Below are 17,668 nucleotides of genomic sequence, written 5' to 3' on the forward strand. Positions count from 1 at the left end.
GGTCATAATATTTAGACAATGAAGCTCAGTGAAAAAGAAGATCCCCAATGAGATGGACTGACACAGTGGTAGCAAAAATGGGCTCTCTAATGTAACAATCAATTGTTACATTTTAGAGCCCATTGGTTGGTTGCTAACTGAAAGGTTGGTGGTTCAAACCCACCAGCTGCTCCATGTGAGAAAGAAGTAGCATTCTGCTTCAGTAAAGATTTACAGCCTTGGAAACTTTGTGGGACAGTTCTATGAATTGGGATTGGGTCCTGTAAGATAAGCACAGGACTGCTAACTGCAAGGTTGGCAGTTCAAACCCTCAAGCCGCTCTAGGAAACCCTATATAAGGTCACTATGAGTTTGAACAACTCGACAGCATACAACAGACACATAGAACAACAGTTATTGTGAACAAGTTATTGTGAGCTGGTTCCTATGATACTATGTGGTTTAGTAAGTAAACTCCCCGACCTCAGTGAGGGTAGTGAGGTCCAGACACCCCCTGTGGCCTCTTGGAGCCTCCTTCACTCTTTTCTACATGAATTCTGGAAATAATGATTGCGTATCTGCTCTCTGACAAGAGCTGTGCTAGATACCTAGACACAAAACACAATTCCCACCTGGAAGAGGCAAACCAGCAAAAGCAAATCATCTCCTGAGGAATCAGAAATGTCTGCGTACAGGCAACTTCTAAACAGGCTGAGAGATAGTCCCACAGGGGACTTAGGGATTTAGGAGGCAGCCCACCCAGGCATGAAGAGGTCAGGCAGGGTTTGTTGCAAGTGAAGGAAGATTTAGGAGACCTGAAGGAAAGCAGTGTGTTCCAGGAAAATTTGAGAAATTAGGCATTCCAGGCAGAGAGAACTGAAAATGCAAAGCCTTGAAGTCTGAGGAGAGTGAAATACCTGTAATGTGTGAGTTATGGGCAAGAAAAGGTGGAAGGGGGGAGACCAAGTGGGTATGAGGACAGTCAAGGAGCTAATGTCTATAGCACGAGTTCTTAGCAGTAGCCACAATGCTTGAGAGCATGTGGTTGTTAGCTGCTATTGAGCTGGTTCTAACTCATGGTGACCTCATGAGTGCAGAGTAGAATTGCATTCTGTAGGATTTTCAAGGCTGTGATTTTTCAGAAGTAGTTTACCAGGCCTTACTTCTGAGGTGCCTTTGGGTGGGTCTGAACCTCTAACCATTCAATTAGTGCTCCAGCACTTATTGATTTGTGCTACTGAAGAACCTGTTAGAAGTATAAATTCTCCATCTCCAGGTTGTATATCAGAAACTCTGGGGCTAGGGCCCAGCAATCTATGTTTTAACAAGTCTTCCAGTTGATTCTGATGCATGCTGTTAGAGAATCATTGGTCTAACCCTCTAGGGAATATCTGACAATGTCTATATACCTTTGAAGAGTCCTGGTGTAGTGCTGTAGGATAAGCATTGGACTGTATGTATGTATGTATGTATGTATGCATGTCTTCTGAGATTTCAACCACAAAGTTCATGCCGAATGGGTTTAAGGAGAGATCTACAAAGTCATGTTAAAGGGGATCTTAAAGTAGCCAGATGAGATTCTGAACTGATTGATAGTATGGACAAAAGAATTGTATTCATAAGAAAAAGGTTGGTGGGGCAAAAGGGATGAGGAAAATGCAAAGATATAAAGAGAAACATTGGCAATGCCCATCTAACACTTTCTAGAAATCAGGTACCCTGAGAGATCCATATAAATAGGTAAGCTTCCTGTGGGTCTATACATTTCCATAATGACTGTGGAGGCCTCAGGCTTTCAGAGTCTGATGCCATTAACCAGTTTAGTTACTGAGCATCCAGGCCTTGTTTTCTATCACAACAACCTTCTAACAGTGGGCTTCCCTGGGGTTTGTCCACTGGGAGGAAAGATCCCCGTTAGGTGAATGTGATTGCAGGCTCAGCTTGATGCTCAGGATTCTCACGAAACATTCATCAGTTGGCCTTTCTGTTTATAGGACCTACTCGCTTGTAAAGGTGGTGCAGTGCTTAAGTGCTTGACTGTTAACTGAAGGTTTGGCAGTTTAAAGCTACCTGCCACTCTGAGAGAGAAAAAAAATATTGATCTGTATCCTAAAAAATTAAGTCTCTGAGATCCTATGGAGCAGTTGTACTCTGTTTTAGAGGATCCTTCTGAGTTGGAATAAATTCAATGACACAGAAAAGTAAGAGTTCCCAGTGAATTTACTCATCAGCCTAGACTGGTAAAAACATCTCTGAGGCCCAAGTGTGACAAACAGAAGAACCACCTAGATTCATGAAGCCCAGTTTTCCAATGTACAGAATCATAAGTGAAGTGAAAGTTTATTGTCTTAGCTACTAAATTTTGCAACAATAGATCATTTATCTAGCAACAATTATGTTTTTAATAACTACTAAGTATATCATAATCTTATTTCTACAGTTTTGTCTCTGAGAAGCCATAGGTTTTGCATCTGAGATTCATTTTGGGCTATTTCATGGGCTTCAATAGTTCTAGCCAAACAACAAAACAAAATAAAAAACCAGGTGGTTGGGAAATAGAACTGGAATTTTTGGTTTTGCCAACGTAACTTGAAGAATAAATACATGAAGAACTGTATTTCTCAAACATAGACAGATTACTGACCTTCAGCCGGCGGTCTGGGTCTCCACTGCATAGAGAATTTACGGATACTTTGAATGATTTCCAGGCTGGGCTTAAGTTATTCATTACCACCTGAGAAAAGAAAAAAGAAGAGTGGTAGGTGGGGGAGGAAGTGCTTGACATATTCACATCTCATCATAAAAATGAGAAGCCATTGTGAAACTTATAGAAAGAACAGCTGTCTGGAATAAGTACTTGAATGAAAAGCTGGAGCTGCACAGCTTTGCAGGATACTCAATAAATGAGTAATTATGGGCAGAAAGAACTATTGCCACTGGTCAATGGATGGTAAATTATCCAGCCTGTGGATGCTGGGAATGGTCCCATTCATATCAAAATGAGCTGAAAATAAGGAGGTAGGGAGGCCTCTGGCCTTGAACAGAGGACCCCTAATTCCATGGAACCATCAGTCTTAGGGTATAAATTCAGTAGAAGTAAAGATTCTTGGTGGAGTCAAATGGGAGAAGGAAGAAGTGAAAAGTTAGCAGAGAAATTCTGCTTCTAAAAAATTAAATGGTCTTTCTAATCTGTTACCTTGAGTCAGATCAGATTGCAAACCAAAGAAGTCTCCAAAAGAAAAACCCAGAAAGCAAACACCCCATCATCACCATCTCAATTAGAATACACTACGCTGCGAGTCCTGATGTGTTGCTGTAAGATATGTACTGGCTTTCTGATCACAAGGTCAGCATTTCAAACTCACCAGCAGCTCCTTGGAAACATTATACAGAGTTGCTATGAGAATGAATCGGCACTTAACAACAACAATGCAGACGGTTGGCACAATGGGGCAGATCTTCAACTTTACAAAATAAGTAAATTTACAATGTTAAAATATAGTAAAACCCACTTAAAAGCAATTCCCTAATCGAGGATTTAGCTAAATCCTGCCCAAGAATCCATACAAATCAGACCTTATCCTACCATTATAAAATCATTTAATTTGGTTCAGCGTATGTGAATAACGGATCTAGGCCTAGCATTGTGCTGTGTACTTTGGATCAAGGGTTCCCAAAGTGTGGTTCCTGGATCAGCAGTTACTATGTCACCTGGAACTTGTTAGAAAGGTAAATTTCTAGTGACCTCCTGGTATCATGCTGTAGGATTAGCACTGGACTGCTAACCACAGGATTATTATGAGTCGAAATGACTCAATGGCACTTAACAACAACAGCCCAGAGCTACTGGCAGAAACTCGGAAGCTGAGTCCTCTGCGGACTGTGATGCATACTTTGAGAACCACTGGTCTAAGGGACAAACTCAAATGGAATCCTATCATTTTGATTTTTCATCCCATGAAGTTTTTTCTTAGCAGAAATCTTAGTATTAACCCCCCAAAACCAAAAAAAAAAAAAAACAACCATGGCACTATGGGTTAATTTGCTGGACTGCAAAGTTGGTTTGAACTGCAAGGTCAGTGGTTCAAATTCACCAGCTTCTCCTAGGAAACCCACCAACAAATTCAACTAATATTCAGGGTTGCTATGAGTTGGCACTTAACAACAACAATAACAGTCATATAATTATTTTATAAATGCTTCTCTCATGTACTAAATTCCTTAATATAACTATGAGTTACTGATTAGATTATGAGATTGGTATTAAATTTAATTTAATTCATTGAGTTAGAAAATTAATGTTCCTGTGTGACTTTGTTTCATGTCCCAATTCTGTGGGGATGATCAAAGTGATGATGAGAAGAAAAAACAGATTAGATTATTGGATTCGTCGTAATTTCTCACTCTTAAATGAAAACCTAAGAAATGAAGATGTTTCATTACAAGTTTTGAAGATTTCTATAGCAGATCAAGATTTTAATTTGAAAATTTCTATGAAATTAGAATATGTGAGTGTGTGTGTCCCAGGAGAACAGCACTATTTGGTATGTATTTTGTATATACTGAGTAAGCAAGTGGTGGGGAGGGAAATCAATGTCATGTTGTTTGACAGTCATGTTTCTTGTGAGACTCCGGAATCTCCTTAGGATTGGGGTGTGTGTGTTGGGGAGTTCTTGACATTCTTGGGAGCAAAAGAATTTACCAATATCAATAATGTGAAGAGGAATGCTGAAAGCAAGGAGTGGAGAATGTTCTGAGGGTAGAAGGCCAATAGATACAGCATCCACCTCTTTTCTGCTTTACATTAAAGCCTCCATTCATTGAGTCTGGGGTAAAAGCATGAATGAATCTCAATTCTAATTCTTCCCAAACTTTATTAACTACTCCTGAAAGAAGCTTATTCCACCAGAGCAATGTATGTGTGGAGATTCTACTTGGGGTGATGGTAGAGTGCCACTCAGAGCAACTGTCCCAGATGGAGTTCAAAATACTTGCCAAGGATTAAGTTCCAGAATCGACATTGTCCTACAACATGTAATAGACACACTTTGTATACTTGACTCTGTTTATTAATTCTTTCCTTTACTGTTGATGTTGTTAAGTGCTATCAAGTCAATTCTGACTCAGCAATCTTGTATAGGGGTTTCTGAGGAGCAGCTGTTGGCTTTGAACTGCTGACCTTGTGGTTCAAACTGACCTTGGAGTACAGTGCTTATCCATCAGTCTACCCCAAGACTCCATTATTTTTTTAAACACACTTGATTATATACCTACTATGTGCCAGATGACATCCACAGACTAGTTCATCCAAGACTATTTAAACCTTGTCTATTTAAAATATGGCATGCACCATTCTCTTAAACACTCCCTGCAGAGTGCTGGTGTACGGTGATGAAAACACAATACCCCCTCATTATGCTGTGAAAGCCATGAGACTTTCTTCTTCCATACCCTACCACTGGTTGTGTCAGGGTAACAGGGTGTTTTCTCAGCAGCAGATCAGTCACCGTAATTAGTCTATCTCCTTATCACTACCCTGCCACCCACACAGAGACTCTCATAAAAGTCGAGATGGGATGGACTGTAGAGTGGATTTAGTGTGTGTGTGTGTGTGTGTGTGTGTGTGTGTGTGTGTGTGTGTAGGGGGCATTTCTGGCTTTGTTGTTGCTAAATGCTGTTGAGTCGTTTTCAACATGTAACGACACTGTATAGGGTTTCTGAGGCTTTACATCTTCATGGGAGCAGAAAGCCTCATCTGTCTCACATGGAGCAGCTGGTAGGCTTATCCGCCAACCTTGTGATTTGCAGTTCAGTCTTATGCTATGGAACTTACTACCCTGAGTACTACTGGGTAAAGTTTGGGAAAAGAGGATAAAAGGATGCTAAAGAGATGCAGGAAGACCCGTTGGGTGCCAAGACAGAGCAGCTGTTCACAGGATAGGCCTGACGTAAGTTTAGTATGGGCATACCTCATTTCTTGTGCTTCTCAGACACTGTATTTATTTTATAGATTGATGGCTTATGGCAAGCCTGAATCGAACAAGTTTATTGGCACCACTTTTTTCCAACAGCATGTGTGTACTTTGTGTCTCTGTGTCATATTTTGGTAATTGTCACAATATTTCAAATTCTTTCTTAATGTCACTGCACAATCATTGTTAAGTGCTGTGAAGGTGGTTCTGCCTCATAGCAACCCTTTATAGGGTTTCCCAGGAGCAGCTGGTGGGTTAGAACTGCTGGCCCTATGGTTCACAGTCCAATACTGATCCTATAGCACCACAGTATTGTGTAAACATAACTTTCATGTGCACCGGGGAACCTAAAATGTCATGAGACTTGCTTTATTATAATATTCACTTTGCTGCAGCGGTTTTGAACCAAACCCACAATACTCTGAGGTAGGCCCATGTTTATATATGAATTTTCCTTGAGGAGACACATTGGCTTTCCATATTACACAGAAGCGCAGGGGCAAACAACCTCAATTCACTTGCTAACTGTGAAACCCAAGAAAGTGATCTGAACTTCCCTAAATTCAGTTTCTTCAACTGCAAAATGATGGTGATAATAATAACCAAGTGAAGGGATTATTGTAAAAAATAAATGAAGTAGTGCATATTAACCACTTAGCGGAGTCCTGGTGTGATGCTGTAGGATAAGCACTGGACTGCTGATCAAAATGCTGGAGGTTCGAAATCACCAGCTACTCCTCAGAAACGATACAAAGTCACTGAGTTAGAACCAACTTGATGGTTCTCAACAACAACAATCACTTAGTACCTGGTGTGGTGCTGTAGCATGAGCTCCACAAGGTCAGTAGTTCAAAGCCACCAGTTGCTCGTAGAACCCCTAGATAGGGCCATTATGAGGCAGAACCAATTCAGTGGCACAAGACAAGAGCGATCACTTAGTACAGTGTTTCATATGTAATATCCTCATGAAGTGTTAGCTAGTATTCATATTTTTATTACTAATAAGTTGCTCTCTGTCTATTTTATAGGCCATGAATGGGAAATTAGTGTTAGAGAAAGTCCCTCTCTTCGAACATTTAAATTGAGCAAAAAGTCACACACACAAAGAAAGAAACTAATAAGGTAGAAAGTTGCTTTGAGGACAGTGAAGGCTACAGGTCTGAGCACCTAGCAAACATTAAACATGTGAGAGGTTTCTCAACACTGCATATTCTTTTAGGAGACAAGATAGCACAGCTGAAAATGACAGGTCTCACCTCAGTTCGGTGTACAAGCTGCTGAGTTGCATCATCGTTCATGCGGAAAATTTCCAGAAATGGGTCAGATTTACTGAAGAAATCCTAAAACAGATAAATAACAATCAGGTTTTCCCCCACTTCCTGCTGTATTTGATCCAGCACTGATCTATACAGAGAAATCCTCCTGATTTCCTATTGGCATATGTAGCGTGGAGGCCATGCCTGTCATGTTTCCCAGCATGCCTGCTCTAAGTATACCCAAGTCTCTTCCGCTTGTCTGCTGATGGTACATACTATCCTTCCTGGCTTTGCTCTTCAGCCTTGATACCCACCAAATTCTTTGAAAAGTAAGTGCTTAGTTAGTTAGAATTCAAAATATTCTTAAAAGTTCAGCTCAAACGCCAGTTTTTTGAGAAGCAATTATATCTGTTACTTAAATATATCAATTACAGTTATTGTTAATTACATCTACACTTATGACTACGGGATCTAAATCACTTATGGGTCTGATTCTATGATCTGTTTCTCGGTCCCACCTCTTGGTATGTTTGGTAACTTTTACATTAAATGCCAGATACTGTACAAGAAAGAACACACAGAATTTAGATGTGTCTTAACATTTTGGCATGCATTTACACTGGAGGCACTCACCTTAACCCAATCAAGACTGAGATAGTTAGAGATTTTTTTTTTTTTTTTCTCCATAAGTAGAGGTCCACCTTTACTTCTTGGGAAGAATTTTTAAGGTCCTCTAACTGAAAGCTTCAGTGTTTACAAAGGCTTGTTCTTTTTTAAAGCACTCAACGCGTTTTTTTACTGACACTTTCAAAGGCTCAGTTTTTCTCCATAATCTCTTGGCTCTTGTTCTTTGTTCAGTCTCTCTCTATGCAGTTACTTGCCAATTAGTGAATGCCTTGTGAGGATAAACAACTCAGATTGTTGGACTCACTTTCCATCTCTGAAATATCCTGAAACCTTTAGTCCTGGCTCAGTTAGCCCTGGATTGGAATTTTGTCTCCCTATGACTCCTGGTGTGGTGATATGGGTTAATGTGCTGGATGCAAGGTCAGTTTGAACTGGAAAGTTGGCAGTTCAAGCTCACCAGCCATTCCTCGAGAACCCTATACAGGGTCACTATGGGTTGGAACCAACTCGACAGCACTTAATAACATCAACAAGTCCCATGAAACCACCAAAAGTTCTGCTCAGCTTTACTTCTGAATAGCTTTTCTTCTGCCAGGATTCTCAGCTTCTCTACGCTGTTTTAGAAAATTGCCTTGAGGAATTGCCTTGAATGGAAAAAAATGTGTAGACTGTCCAAATCACCTTGATAAATTTCTCTTCTTTCCAATTCTTGGTTCCTCATATCTTGGCTGGCTTGAGACTTATAAATAGATGTCTCTTGCATTTTATCTAGTTTTCAGTGGGAGGATATGAAACAAGCAAACCCTCCATTACTAGATGCAGAACCTACCTACATCCTTGTGTGTGACTTGTTTGTATGCCAGCAGATAATAAACTATTTGAGAACAAGAACTATATTTGATTTTCCTTTAGGCTTATACTATTTCCATAGCTTATAATTTTTATTAAGGCATAGAGTTTATTGAATGAATGAATGAATGAATGATATAAACAACAGGTAAAGAATAGGAGGCTATCAGAACAATAAATAACCTTAGTCATTGCACCCTTATTAGATATTTTCACCCAGTGATATTCTTCAGAGATCTAGATTGCAGCAAAGCAAAATTAAGCCTATCTTCACCTTACAAACGATCTTTTATCCTCAAAAGCTAGCAAGCCCAGAAACACATTCATCATTTTTATTTATGCATTGTTTGGCCTTTAACATCACTCACGTCTACCCATCACCCTAGTTTTCAGCTCAACAAATATTTGCAGGGTCTCAGCTCTCCAAAGTACCATCTACTTTACAGGGGTTAAGACAAAGCACAGAAAAATAACCTAAGGGTAAGTAACAATGAATAGATACATATGGAGTTATAAGAGTGGAGTTAGATTTGGACTGGGGTGAATATTTCTAAGGAGGAAACAGTATGTGTGAATGTGTGGAAGAGTGAACTTAAAGTTGGTTGTGTGAGTCCCAGGGTGGTGGTAACAATTTCCGTGCTTGCTTGCTAACAGACCCGCCTTCAAAGGAAGGCCTGATTATCAACTTTCAAAAGATCATCTATTATGAAATGATATACGATAGGATGAATGTAAAGCTAATGTTCTCCCAGGTAAACTACCATATAATTCACAATAAAACATTAAAAAAAAAAATCATCTATTGAAAACCCTATGAAGCACAGTTCTACTCTCCCACACAGGTGGCACCATGAATTGGAATAAACTCAACTGGTTGGTTAGTTGGTTCTGAAAGACCAAAAAAGACCCCAACCAGAAAAATTCCCCTTTTAAAAGAGTCAGTCTCCCTTCTCTAATGAAATTCCTTCCCCCATACCCAAATCCACCCTAACCACCAGTAACCGTTAGAATCCACCAGTAACCGTTAGAACCCTCCCTAACTGCCAAACCTCTGAGGCCAGCAGCCTTCCCTAGATAAAAGCCAATCAGGAACCTTCCCCAGATAAGAGCCAATCAGTTTGAAGGTGGTATGACATCACGAGAATCTTCCCCTGACTCTCTATAAAAAGGCCTGTGTGCTTGCTTTCTAGATCGCCATCAATCCAGATGGTAGAAGCACTGCATGCAGTGTAACTTGAGATCAATAAATGCTTCTGCTGATTGCATATGCATAAGGAGAGTCTTCTGTGGGGGACACAAATTCGGGCACAACATTTGGGGGCTCATCCGGGATCGTCTCCCCCCCCCCCCCCCCCCCACCCTAATCCTCTCCTTGCGTTTAGCGGTTGATCTCCCTACTGGTAAGCTCCCGGCCAGTAATTTTTTTTTTTATTCTTCTTTTTTTTGTGGGTCTTGGTCTTTTTATTTCTTCTGTGATTGAATCAAATCTGAAGGCCCAGCTCCAGGCAGACGTGCTATTGGACACGCTCTGCTCAGGGAATTGGGGACGTTCCACGGTTCCATCGGGGGAATAGGGGACATGTTCCACGGATTCATCTGTTTCTGTTTTTGGCTAGTTAGAAGGGAATGAAGCAGGTAGCTCCTGTAAGTGGAGCCTCGTAGAGGATACGCCGCCGTTCAGATCTTGTGGATCCTGGCTACTGAGGTTTTGTCTAAGCTGGCTTGTCTTGTTATTGTCTTTACTATCTGTTGAATGAATGATTGGATGATTGTGGTCAGAGTGTAACTGAACACAGCCTGCTGTGTCTGGTCTGTGCGGCTCCACGGCATCAGCTACGGAGTCTGATTGGGCCGCCACCCCGCGGTTCCATGACTCTCTCATATGGCATAATGGTGAGTCATTGCTTCTATAGCGGTGACCAGGGCTGGGGTTTATACGGCTACATCTTAGCCAAGAGAGAGTTGAAACACCCCACGAGGGGCGTGGCCAGGAAGGTGCCTCAGTGAACACCCCTGTTCATCACCCAACCTTACCCCATGTTCTCCCCCTGGTTTATGTGTATCCTGAGTAACCTCGCCTATTTACCCTTAGTTTTAGTTTTAAGTTTTGGACTTGCTGTAACTGCTTCTGACGACTGGACTTTCTGTCACAGATTAACCCTCTCCTTCTTCTACTTACTCTGCACATTTTTCTTTCTGACTATACCGTGTCTTTAACTAGACTAGTCTGCGGTTTCTTCCTCTGTTTTCCAGTTCCTTTTCTCTGACTGGTGCATGCTGAGCTTACTAAGAGAACCTAGTGCAGCATTTTGGCCTCACATAGGACTGGGTTTCAGCCCCTCCTGAGACCAATTCCTCGGTGGGCGTTGTACACTGGCACTATAACTCACGTGAGCAGCAAAGCCGTCAGAAACATCTTTGCTATTACTGAGAATACTAACTAGATCAAACACTATGGGTCAAACTGTATCAACCCCTTTAGGCCTAGTCCAAAAGCACTTCAAAGAAGCTAGACAATTAGCTAAAAAAGGTGGCCTGACCCTAAGTAAAAGAAAAATGGTTGTCCTCTGCAGACAGGAATGGCCTATTTTCAGTGTTGGTTGGCCCGAAGCTGGAACCTTTGACCTAACCACCATCCGTCAGGTCAAGGAAATAATCCTTGCAGACTCTGGTCACCCAAGTCAAATCAGTTACATAATCACATGGGAAGGGCTAGTGACAAACCCACCCCAGTGGCTTAAGCCCTTCCTGCCACCAGTTCCACCAAAATCTGTCTTAATGGTGGCCTCAAAAGAAAAGAAACCCTCCGCTCCTCTGGGACACAAGCCACTCCCCTTGTCTGACAGAGAAAAAGAGGAGCTCTCCTTTCCCCCACCATACCCACATCTTTCGCTGCCCCAAGTACTGGTCAAGGCTCCAGAAGTAGACGCCTGGAACAGCTCACCTCATATCCAAGCCAGGACCCGATGCGATGAACCCCCATGAGCTGTATCTGCCGCCCTCCCTCTCAGAGCCTTAGATCCCCCCCGATTTACTTGGAAACCCTCACCTTGTGCATTGGCCCTTTGCCAAGAGTGACCTTTATAACTGGAAAATGCAGAATCCCAAAATTTCAGAAAAACCTAGTGGTCTGGTGGACCTTTTAGACTCTGTTCTTTTTACCCATCAGCCCACCTGGGATGATTGCCACCAACTTTTACAGGTTCTCTTCACCACGGAAGAAAGAGAAAGAATTATAACAGAGGCTCGGAAGCTAGTTCCAGGGCCAGACGGGAGACTGATTGTTAACCCTGACCTCATCAACCATGGGTTTCCCCTGACTAGGCCCAACTGGGACTTCCACACGGGATAGGGTAGGGAGATGTTGAAAGTCTACCGCCAGACTCTAATAGGAGGTCTCTTAACAGCCTCCAGACGGCCGACAAATTTATCCAAGATAAGTCAGGTGATCCAGGGTAAAAACAACTCTACGGGAGCATTTCTCGAATGTCTCCTTGAGGCATATTGTACCTATACTCCTTTGGACACTGAAGCTGAAAACAACCGATCAGCTGTCTGTTTGGCTTTTGTGAACCAGTCTGCGCCTGACATCCGTCAAAAACTGCAAAGGCTCGAATGCTTCAAAGGTAATTGACTAGCTGAGCTAATGGCAGTAGCAGAAAAGCTATATAATAACAGAGAAACCCCAGAAAACAGACAAACTCAGGGGATAGCAAAAGTTCTCCTTGCAGCTTCAGACGAGGGAGAGGCTAGGAGAAAAGGCTTGAGGAAACTTGATAACCAAGAAATAAAAGAAACAAGGCCAAAACCTAGACCTAACCTACAAAAAGACCAATGTGCCTATTTTAAAAAGTTAGGTCACTGGAAAAACAAGTGCCCTGAGTGCCCAAATATCACGCCCAAGGTACTCGAGATTGAAGATATGAATGATTAGGGAAGTTGGGGCTCATCATCCCTCCCTGAGCCTTGGGTAACCCTGAAAGTAGAGGGACAGCCCATTATATTTTTAGTAGACACAGGAGCTCAGCACTCGATCTTAAAACAACCAAATGGGCCAATGTCAGAACGCAGCAGTTGTGTGCAAGGAGCGACTGGAATGAGCCAGTATTCATGGACTACCCAAAGAAAAGTGGACCTTTGCAAAGGCCAGGTATCCCATTCTTTTATGGTCATTCCAAGTTGTTCTTACCCCTTGATGGGCCGTGACTTGCTTACTAAAGTAGTAGCACACATCTACTTTAGTCCAAAAAAAGTCCCCGTAACAGATAAAAACGGAGAACCTATATATGTGTTGACTCTCGGGTTGGAGAATGAGCATAGAATCGTGCCCCAAAACATAACTCCCAAAGATCCAGAAAACCAGACTACATTAATGCAAGAATGGCTACAAACGATACCACAAGTGTGGGCGGAAATCAGTGGCCCAGGGTTAGCGAAACACCCCCCTCCAGTGATAGTACAGTTAAAGTCTGGAGCAAATCCCATAAGAGTTAAGCAGTAGTCTATGTAACAAGAGGCCAGAGAGGGGATTGCCCCTCAAATAAAAAGACTCCGGGAATTAGGAATCCTAATTCCATGTCAATCTGCTTGGAACACACCCTTGTTGCTTGTCAAAAAGCCAAATTCCCATGATTTCTGAACGGTACAGGATCTAAGAGAAGTCAACAAGAGTAGAAGACATCCACCCAACAGTCCCAAATCCTTACATGCTCCTCAGTGCTCTATCACCAGAAAGACAAATTTACACTGTTCTGGATCTAAAGGATGCCTTCTTTTGCTTACCCCTAGCTAAAGAAAGCCAATCACTCTTTGCTTTTGAATGAACAGACCCAGAAAATGGATACCACAGGCAACTGATGTGGATCAGACTCATATCAGCCTCTTGCAATATGTAGATGACCTGCTTATAGCTGCCGACACCTTAAGCGAGTGCAAAGAAGCCACAGAAGACCTTCTGAAGTCATTAGTGAAGCTTGGATACTGAGTGTCTGCTAAGAAAGCCCAGCTTTGCCAACAAGAAGTGACATACCTCGGGTACATACTCAGGGGGGAAGCGATGGCTGTCAACCGCGAGAAAAGAAACTATCCTAAAAATCCCTTGGCCTTTAAATCGCAGAGAAATAAGAGAATTTTTAGGGTCTGCTGGATTCTGCCGGTTATGGATCCCAAACTTTGCTAGCATAGCCCGCCCCCTTTACGAAGCAACTCAAGGAGGAAAAACCCTTTAAATTGGACTGATTCCATGGAAGAAGTATTAAAGACGCTCAAATAAGCCTTACTCAGTGCACCCAATTTGGCACTCCCAAACATAACTAAACCATTCCACCTGTTTGTAGATGAGCAGAGAGGAGTTGCAAAAGGTATGCTTGCTCAAACTCTAGGCACCCCTGGAAGCGTGCAGTGGCATACTTGTCAAAGAAATTAGATCCAGTTGCAGCAGGGTGGCCCCCTTACCTCAGAATTATAGCAGCTACTGGATTATTGGTGAAAGATGCTGATAAACTGACTCTAAGTCAGACTCTTAAAATCACAACCCTGCATGCTATTGAAAAAGTGCTGCAGTCCCCTCCAGACAGATAGATGTCAAATGCCTGACTAGTCTATTATCAAGCTCTACTGCTCAATCCTCCAAGAATACAATTCACAGCAACAAGCGCCCTCAACCTGGCTTCACTACTGCCAGATCCCAGCATGGACCAACCTATCGACGATTGTGAAAAAATTTTAAACCACCTTCAAGGAGCCCGCGAGGATTTATTAGATACTCCTATGCTAAATCCGGAGATGACATGGTACACAGATGGCAGCAGCTTTGTTAAGATGGAGTATGTTATGCCAGAGCTACAGTTACAACTGAGACTGACGTAGCGTAGGCAAGAGCCCTACTGCCAGGTATGTCTTCACAAAAAGCAGAATTGATTGCACTGACTAAGGCCCTAGAATTAGGAAAAAACAAGTGTCTTAACATCTACACGGACAATCATTACATACTCCGCAGTATCCACCTTAAAATCTTCAATCTCCGACCAAAAATATTCAAGGCACCTGCACCTGTACCTGTACCACATGCCAGGTAGTAAATGGAAAGAAAAGCCAACATAATAACCCTGGGCGCTGAGAGAGAGGTAATAGGCTCGGAGTTTATTGGGAAATTGACTATACCTAAATTAAACCTGGTATGTATGGATATAAATATCTTTTAGTATTCATAGATACCTTCTCAGGCTGGGTCGAAGCTTTCCCAACAAAAAGAGAAACAGCTATTGTAGTAGTAAAAAAACTGAAGAAATCATTCCCAGGTATGGACTACCGATCCTCTTAGGGTCAGATAATGGGCCTACTTTCATCTCTCAGGTAACCCAGAAAATAATACAGACTTTGGGGACAAACTGGAAATTACATTGTGCATATCATCCCCAAAGCTCTGGTCAGGTAGAAAGGATGAATCGGACACTTAAAGAGACCTTAACTAAATTAACCCTAGAGACTGGCGGAGACTGGATAACCCTCTTAGTCCATGTGCTGTGGGCCTCTCTGACCCACGGGCCATGTGCTGCTGTTGTCACCACTGGAGGAGTCTGTGGCGTCCTTGCAGTGAGAGGTAAGCTTGTATTATTACTGTAGATGATGAGTACAATGCTCCACCCTACTCATCTAGGGACCAACCGGAAGACACATGTATCCACGTAGATTGTAAGGTGAGAATACCTCAAGGGGTGGAGTGTTGGGTCAGAAGGGGGTGCAAGCCTGAAAGCAACATTATCAGGGACCCTCTCCTTCCAATGGGGAGTGGACTCAGTGGTTCTGCTGAAAACTAGAAGATACTAAGTAACTGCTCTGCATGTCACTACAGAGAATGATGTCATGTTCAACAAGATACCTGCTTTGTTCTGTAGTAGCGTATTTGTCATGTGGAACTCCCCACATGAAGGAGATAGCATGAGAGCTCTGAGATCAGAGATATGGGAAGGGTAGGAGGTGTCTGTCGTCTCCCATCTCCCACCTGCCTCAAGTGTTCTTTCGGCTGCCTGACCCTGTGAGGCAGCTTGGTATCCAGTACCTACTGTTGCACCCGCCAGCAGCACCGTGCTTAGAAAGTCTTACTTCTATGCCTCCCGGAACCAACAGAACCAGAGACATGATCTCCAAGTGAGGAGGAGCAGAGAGCTTTTATTGCACTGCCTGGGGATGTGAATCCACCGGGTACCTCCTCTGGTCCCCCTGCAATTATAAAGGATCTCATATGCCTATCAAAAGCGCCAGGTTCCACTTCAGCAGGGTGGGGGTTTATTAAAGGAGGGCAACTAGGTGGACCTTGCAAAAACAATGCCTGCAATCCCGTAATACTAGAGTTTATAAATGAGGGAAAATAGTCGAGTGGGTGGGAAGCAGGAAAAACCTGGGGAGTCCGTGTGTATATGTCAGGAAATGACAAAGGAGCTATATTCACCATTAGGCGAACAGAATAAGAAGGGGCGCGAAAGAAGCTGACGCTAGAACACATTTCAGGAAGAGGAACTTGTATTGGAAAAATCCCCCAAAATTATCTGCACTTATGTAATAATACCATTCAGATATCCACAAGCAGCAATAGCAGTGATACATATTACAAGCCTGGAAAAGATGCTTGGTGGGGATGTAACAATGGCATAACTGTCTGTGCCCATAACACTATACTTAACCAAGACAACGGCTTCTGTGTATTAGTCCAATTATTCCCATGAACAAAACATTATACAGATGACCAAATATGAACAGCTTAACCAAACTGAAGAAACTAACCTGGGCCAATGATTTGTCCCAGAAGGTACTTACTCAAGGGTGGAATGAAAGACCAAAAACACCCCAACCAGAAAAATTCCCCTTCTAAAAGAGTCAGTCTCCCTTCCCTAAAGAAATTCCTTCCCCCATACCCAAATCCACCCTAACCACCAGTAACTGTTAGCATCCACCAGTAACCCTTAGAACCCTCCCTAACCACCAAACCTCTAACACCAGCAACCTTCCCTAGATAAGAGCCAATCAGTTTGAAGGTGGTATGACATCACGAGAATCTTCCGCTGACTCTCTATAAAAAGGACTGCGTGCCTGCTTTCTAGGTCGCCATCAATCCAGATGGTAGACGCACTACATGCAGTGTAACTTGAGATCAATAAACGCTTCTGCTAATTGCATAGGCGCGAGGAGAGTCTTCTGTGGGGGATACAAATTCGGGCACAACAGTTCCTTCTCAGCACATTTCTAGCTCATTACCACCTCTATGCACTTGTTCAAGACATTCTGTCCTCAGGCCTATTTCTGTCTCAACAGTCATCTTATAAAAGGTGGAACATAGAGCATTTTTAGGACAATGAAACTAGTCTGTATGAGTTTACATGAATTTGTCAAAACCCATGGGATTGTACAACCCAAAGGGTAAACTATGAACTGTAGTTGTAATAATGTATCAGTATTGGTTTATCAATGAGGACAAATGAATCACAGGAATACAAGGTGTAAATAATAGAGGAAAATGTGTGTAGTGGGGCAAGGGGGATACATGGGAGCTCTGTATTTTCTATACAATTTTTCTAGAAACTTAAAACTTCTCTAAAAAGTAAAATCTGTTTAAAAAGAAAGAAAGAAAAAGGAACCTCCTATTCCACTCCCTTTCCAAATGGATGGGGGCCACATTAGCTTGTTCCTCTATAATTTGTATGCTTCAACTGATTGGTGATCCATCAGGGAGCTTGCCTTTGAGTTGTACTTAAAAACTGCTCACCATGTGGGAAGAAGTATCTGTGGGTTTCTTTTTCCTTATTATTAATAAAAATACTTTTGCTATCATCAAATTGTTGAATGATGCAGAATGCATCAAGAAAAGATGGAAGGAATACACAGAGTCATTGTATCAAAAGGAAATGGTTAATGTTCAACCATTTCAAGAGATACCATATGAACAAGAGCCAATGATACTCAGGGAGAAAGTCCAAAGTGCATTGAAAG

The 17,668-nt window shown here is 42.3% G+C and overlaps 1 protein-coding gene across 3 annotated transcripts in view; it reads right to left on the reverse strand.

Annotated features, from left to right (window-relative positions):
* CPNE4 (copine IV) overlaps positions 1 to 17,668 on the reverse strand; it is an 853,737-nt gene that overhangs the window by 196,803 nt on the left and 639,266 nt on the right. For all 3 annotated transcript variants that reach the window (XM_006840023.1, XM_006840024.1, XM_006840025.1), the window contains exons 6-7: positions 7,208 to 7,291; positions 2,624 to 2,713 (exon numbers count right to left, since the gene is read on the reverse strand). In XM_006840023.1, the coding sequence (XP_006840086.1) occupies positions 2,624 to 2,713; positions 7,208 to 7,291 (174 nt within the window). The remainder of the gene's footprint in view (positions 1 to 2,623; positions 2,714 to 7,207; positions 7,292 to 17,668) is intronic.

This window comes from Chrysochloris asiatica, unplaced genomic scaffold, assembly GCF_000296735.1.
Source record: "Chrysochloris asiatica unplaced genomic scaffold, ChrAsi1.0 scaffold00028, whole genome shotgun sequence".
NCBI classification, from domain to species: Eukaryota; Metazoa; Chordata; class Mammalia; order Afrosoricida; family Chrysochloridae; genus Chrysochloris; species Chrysochloris asiatica.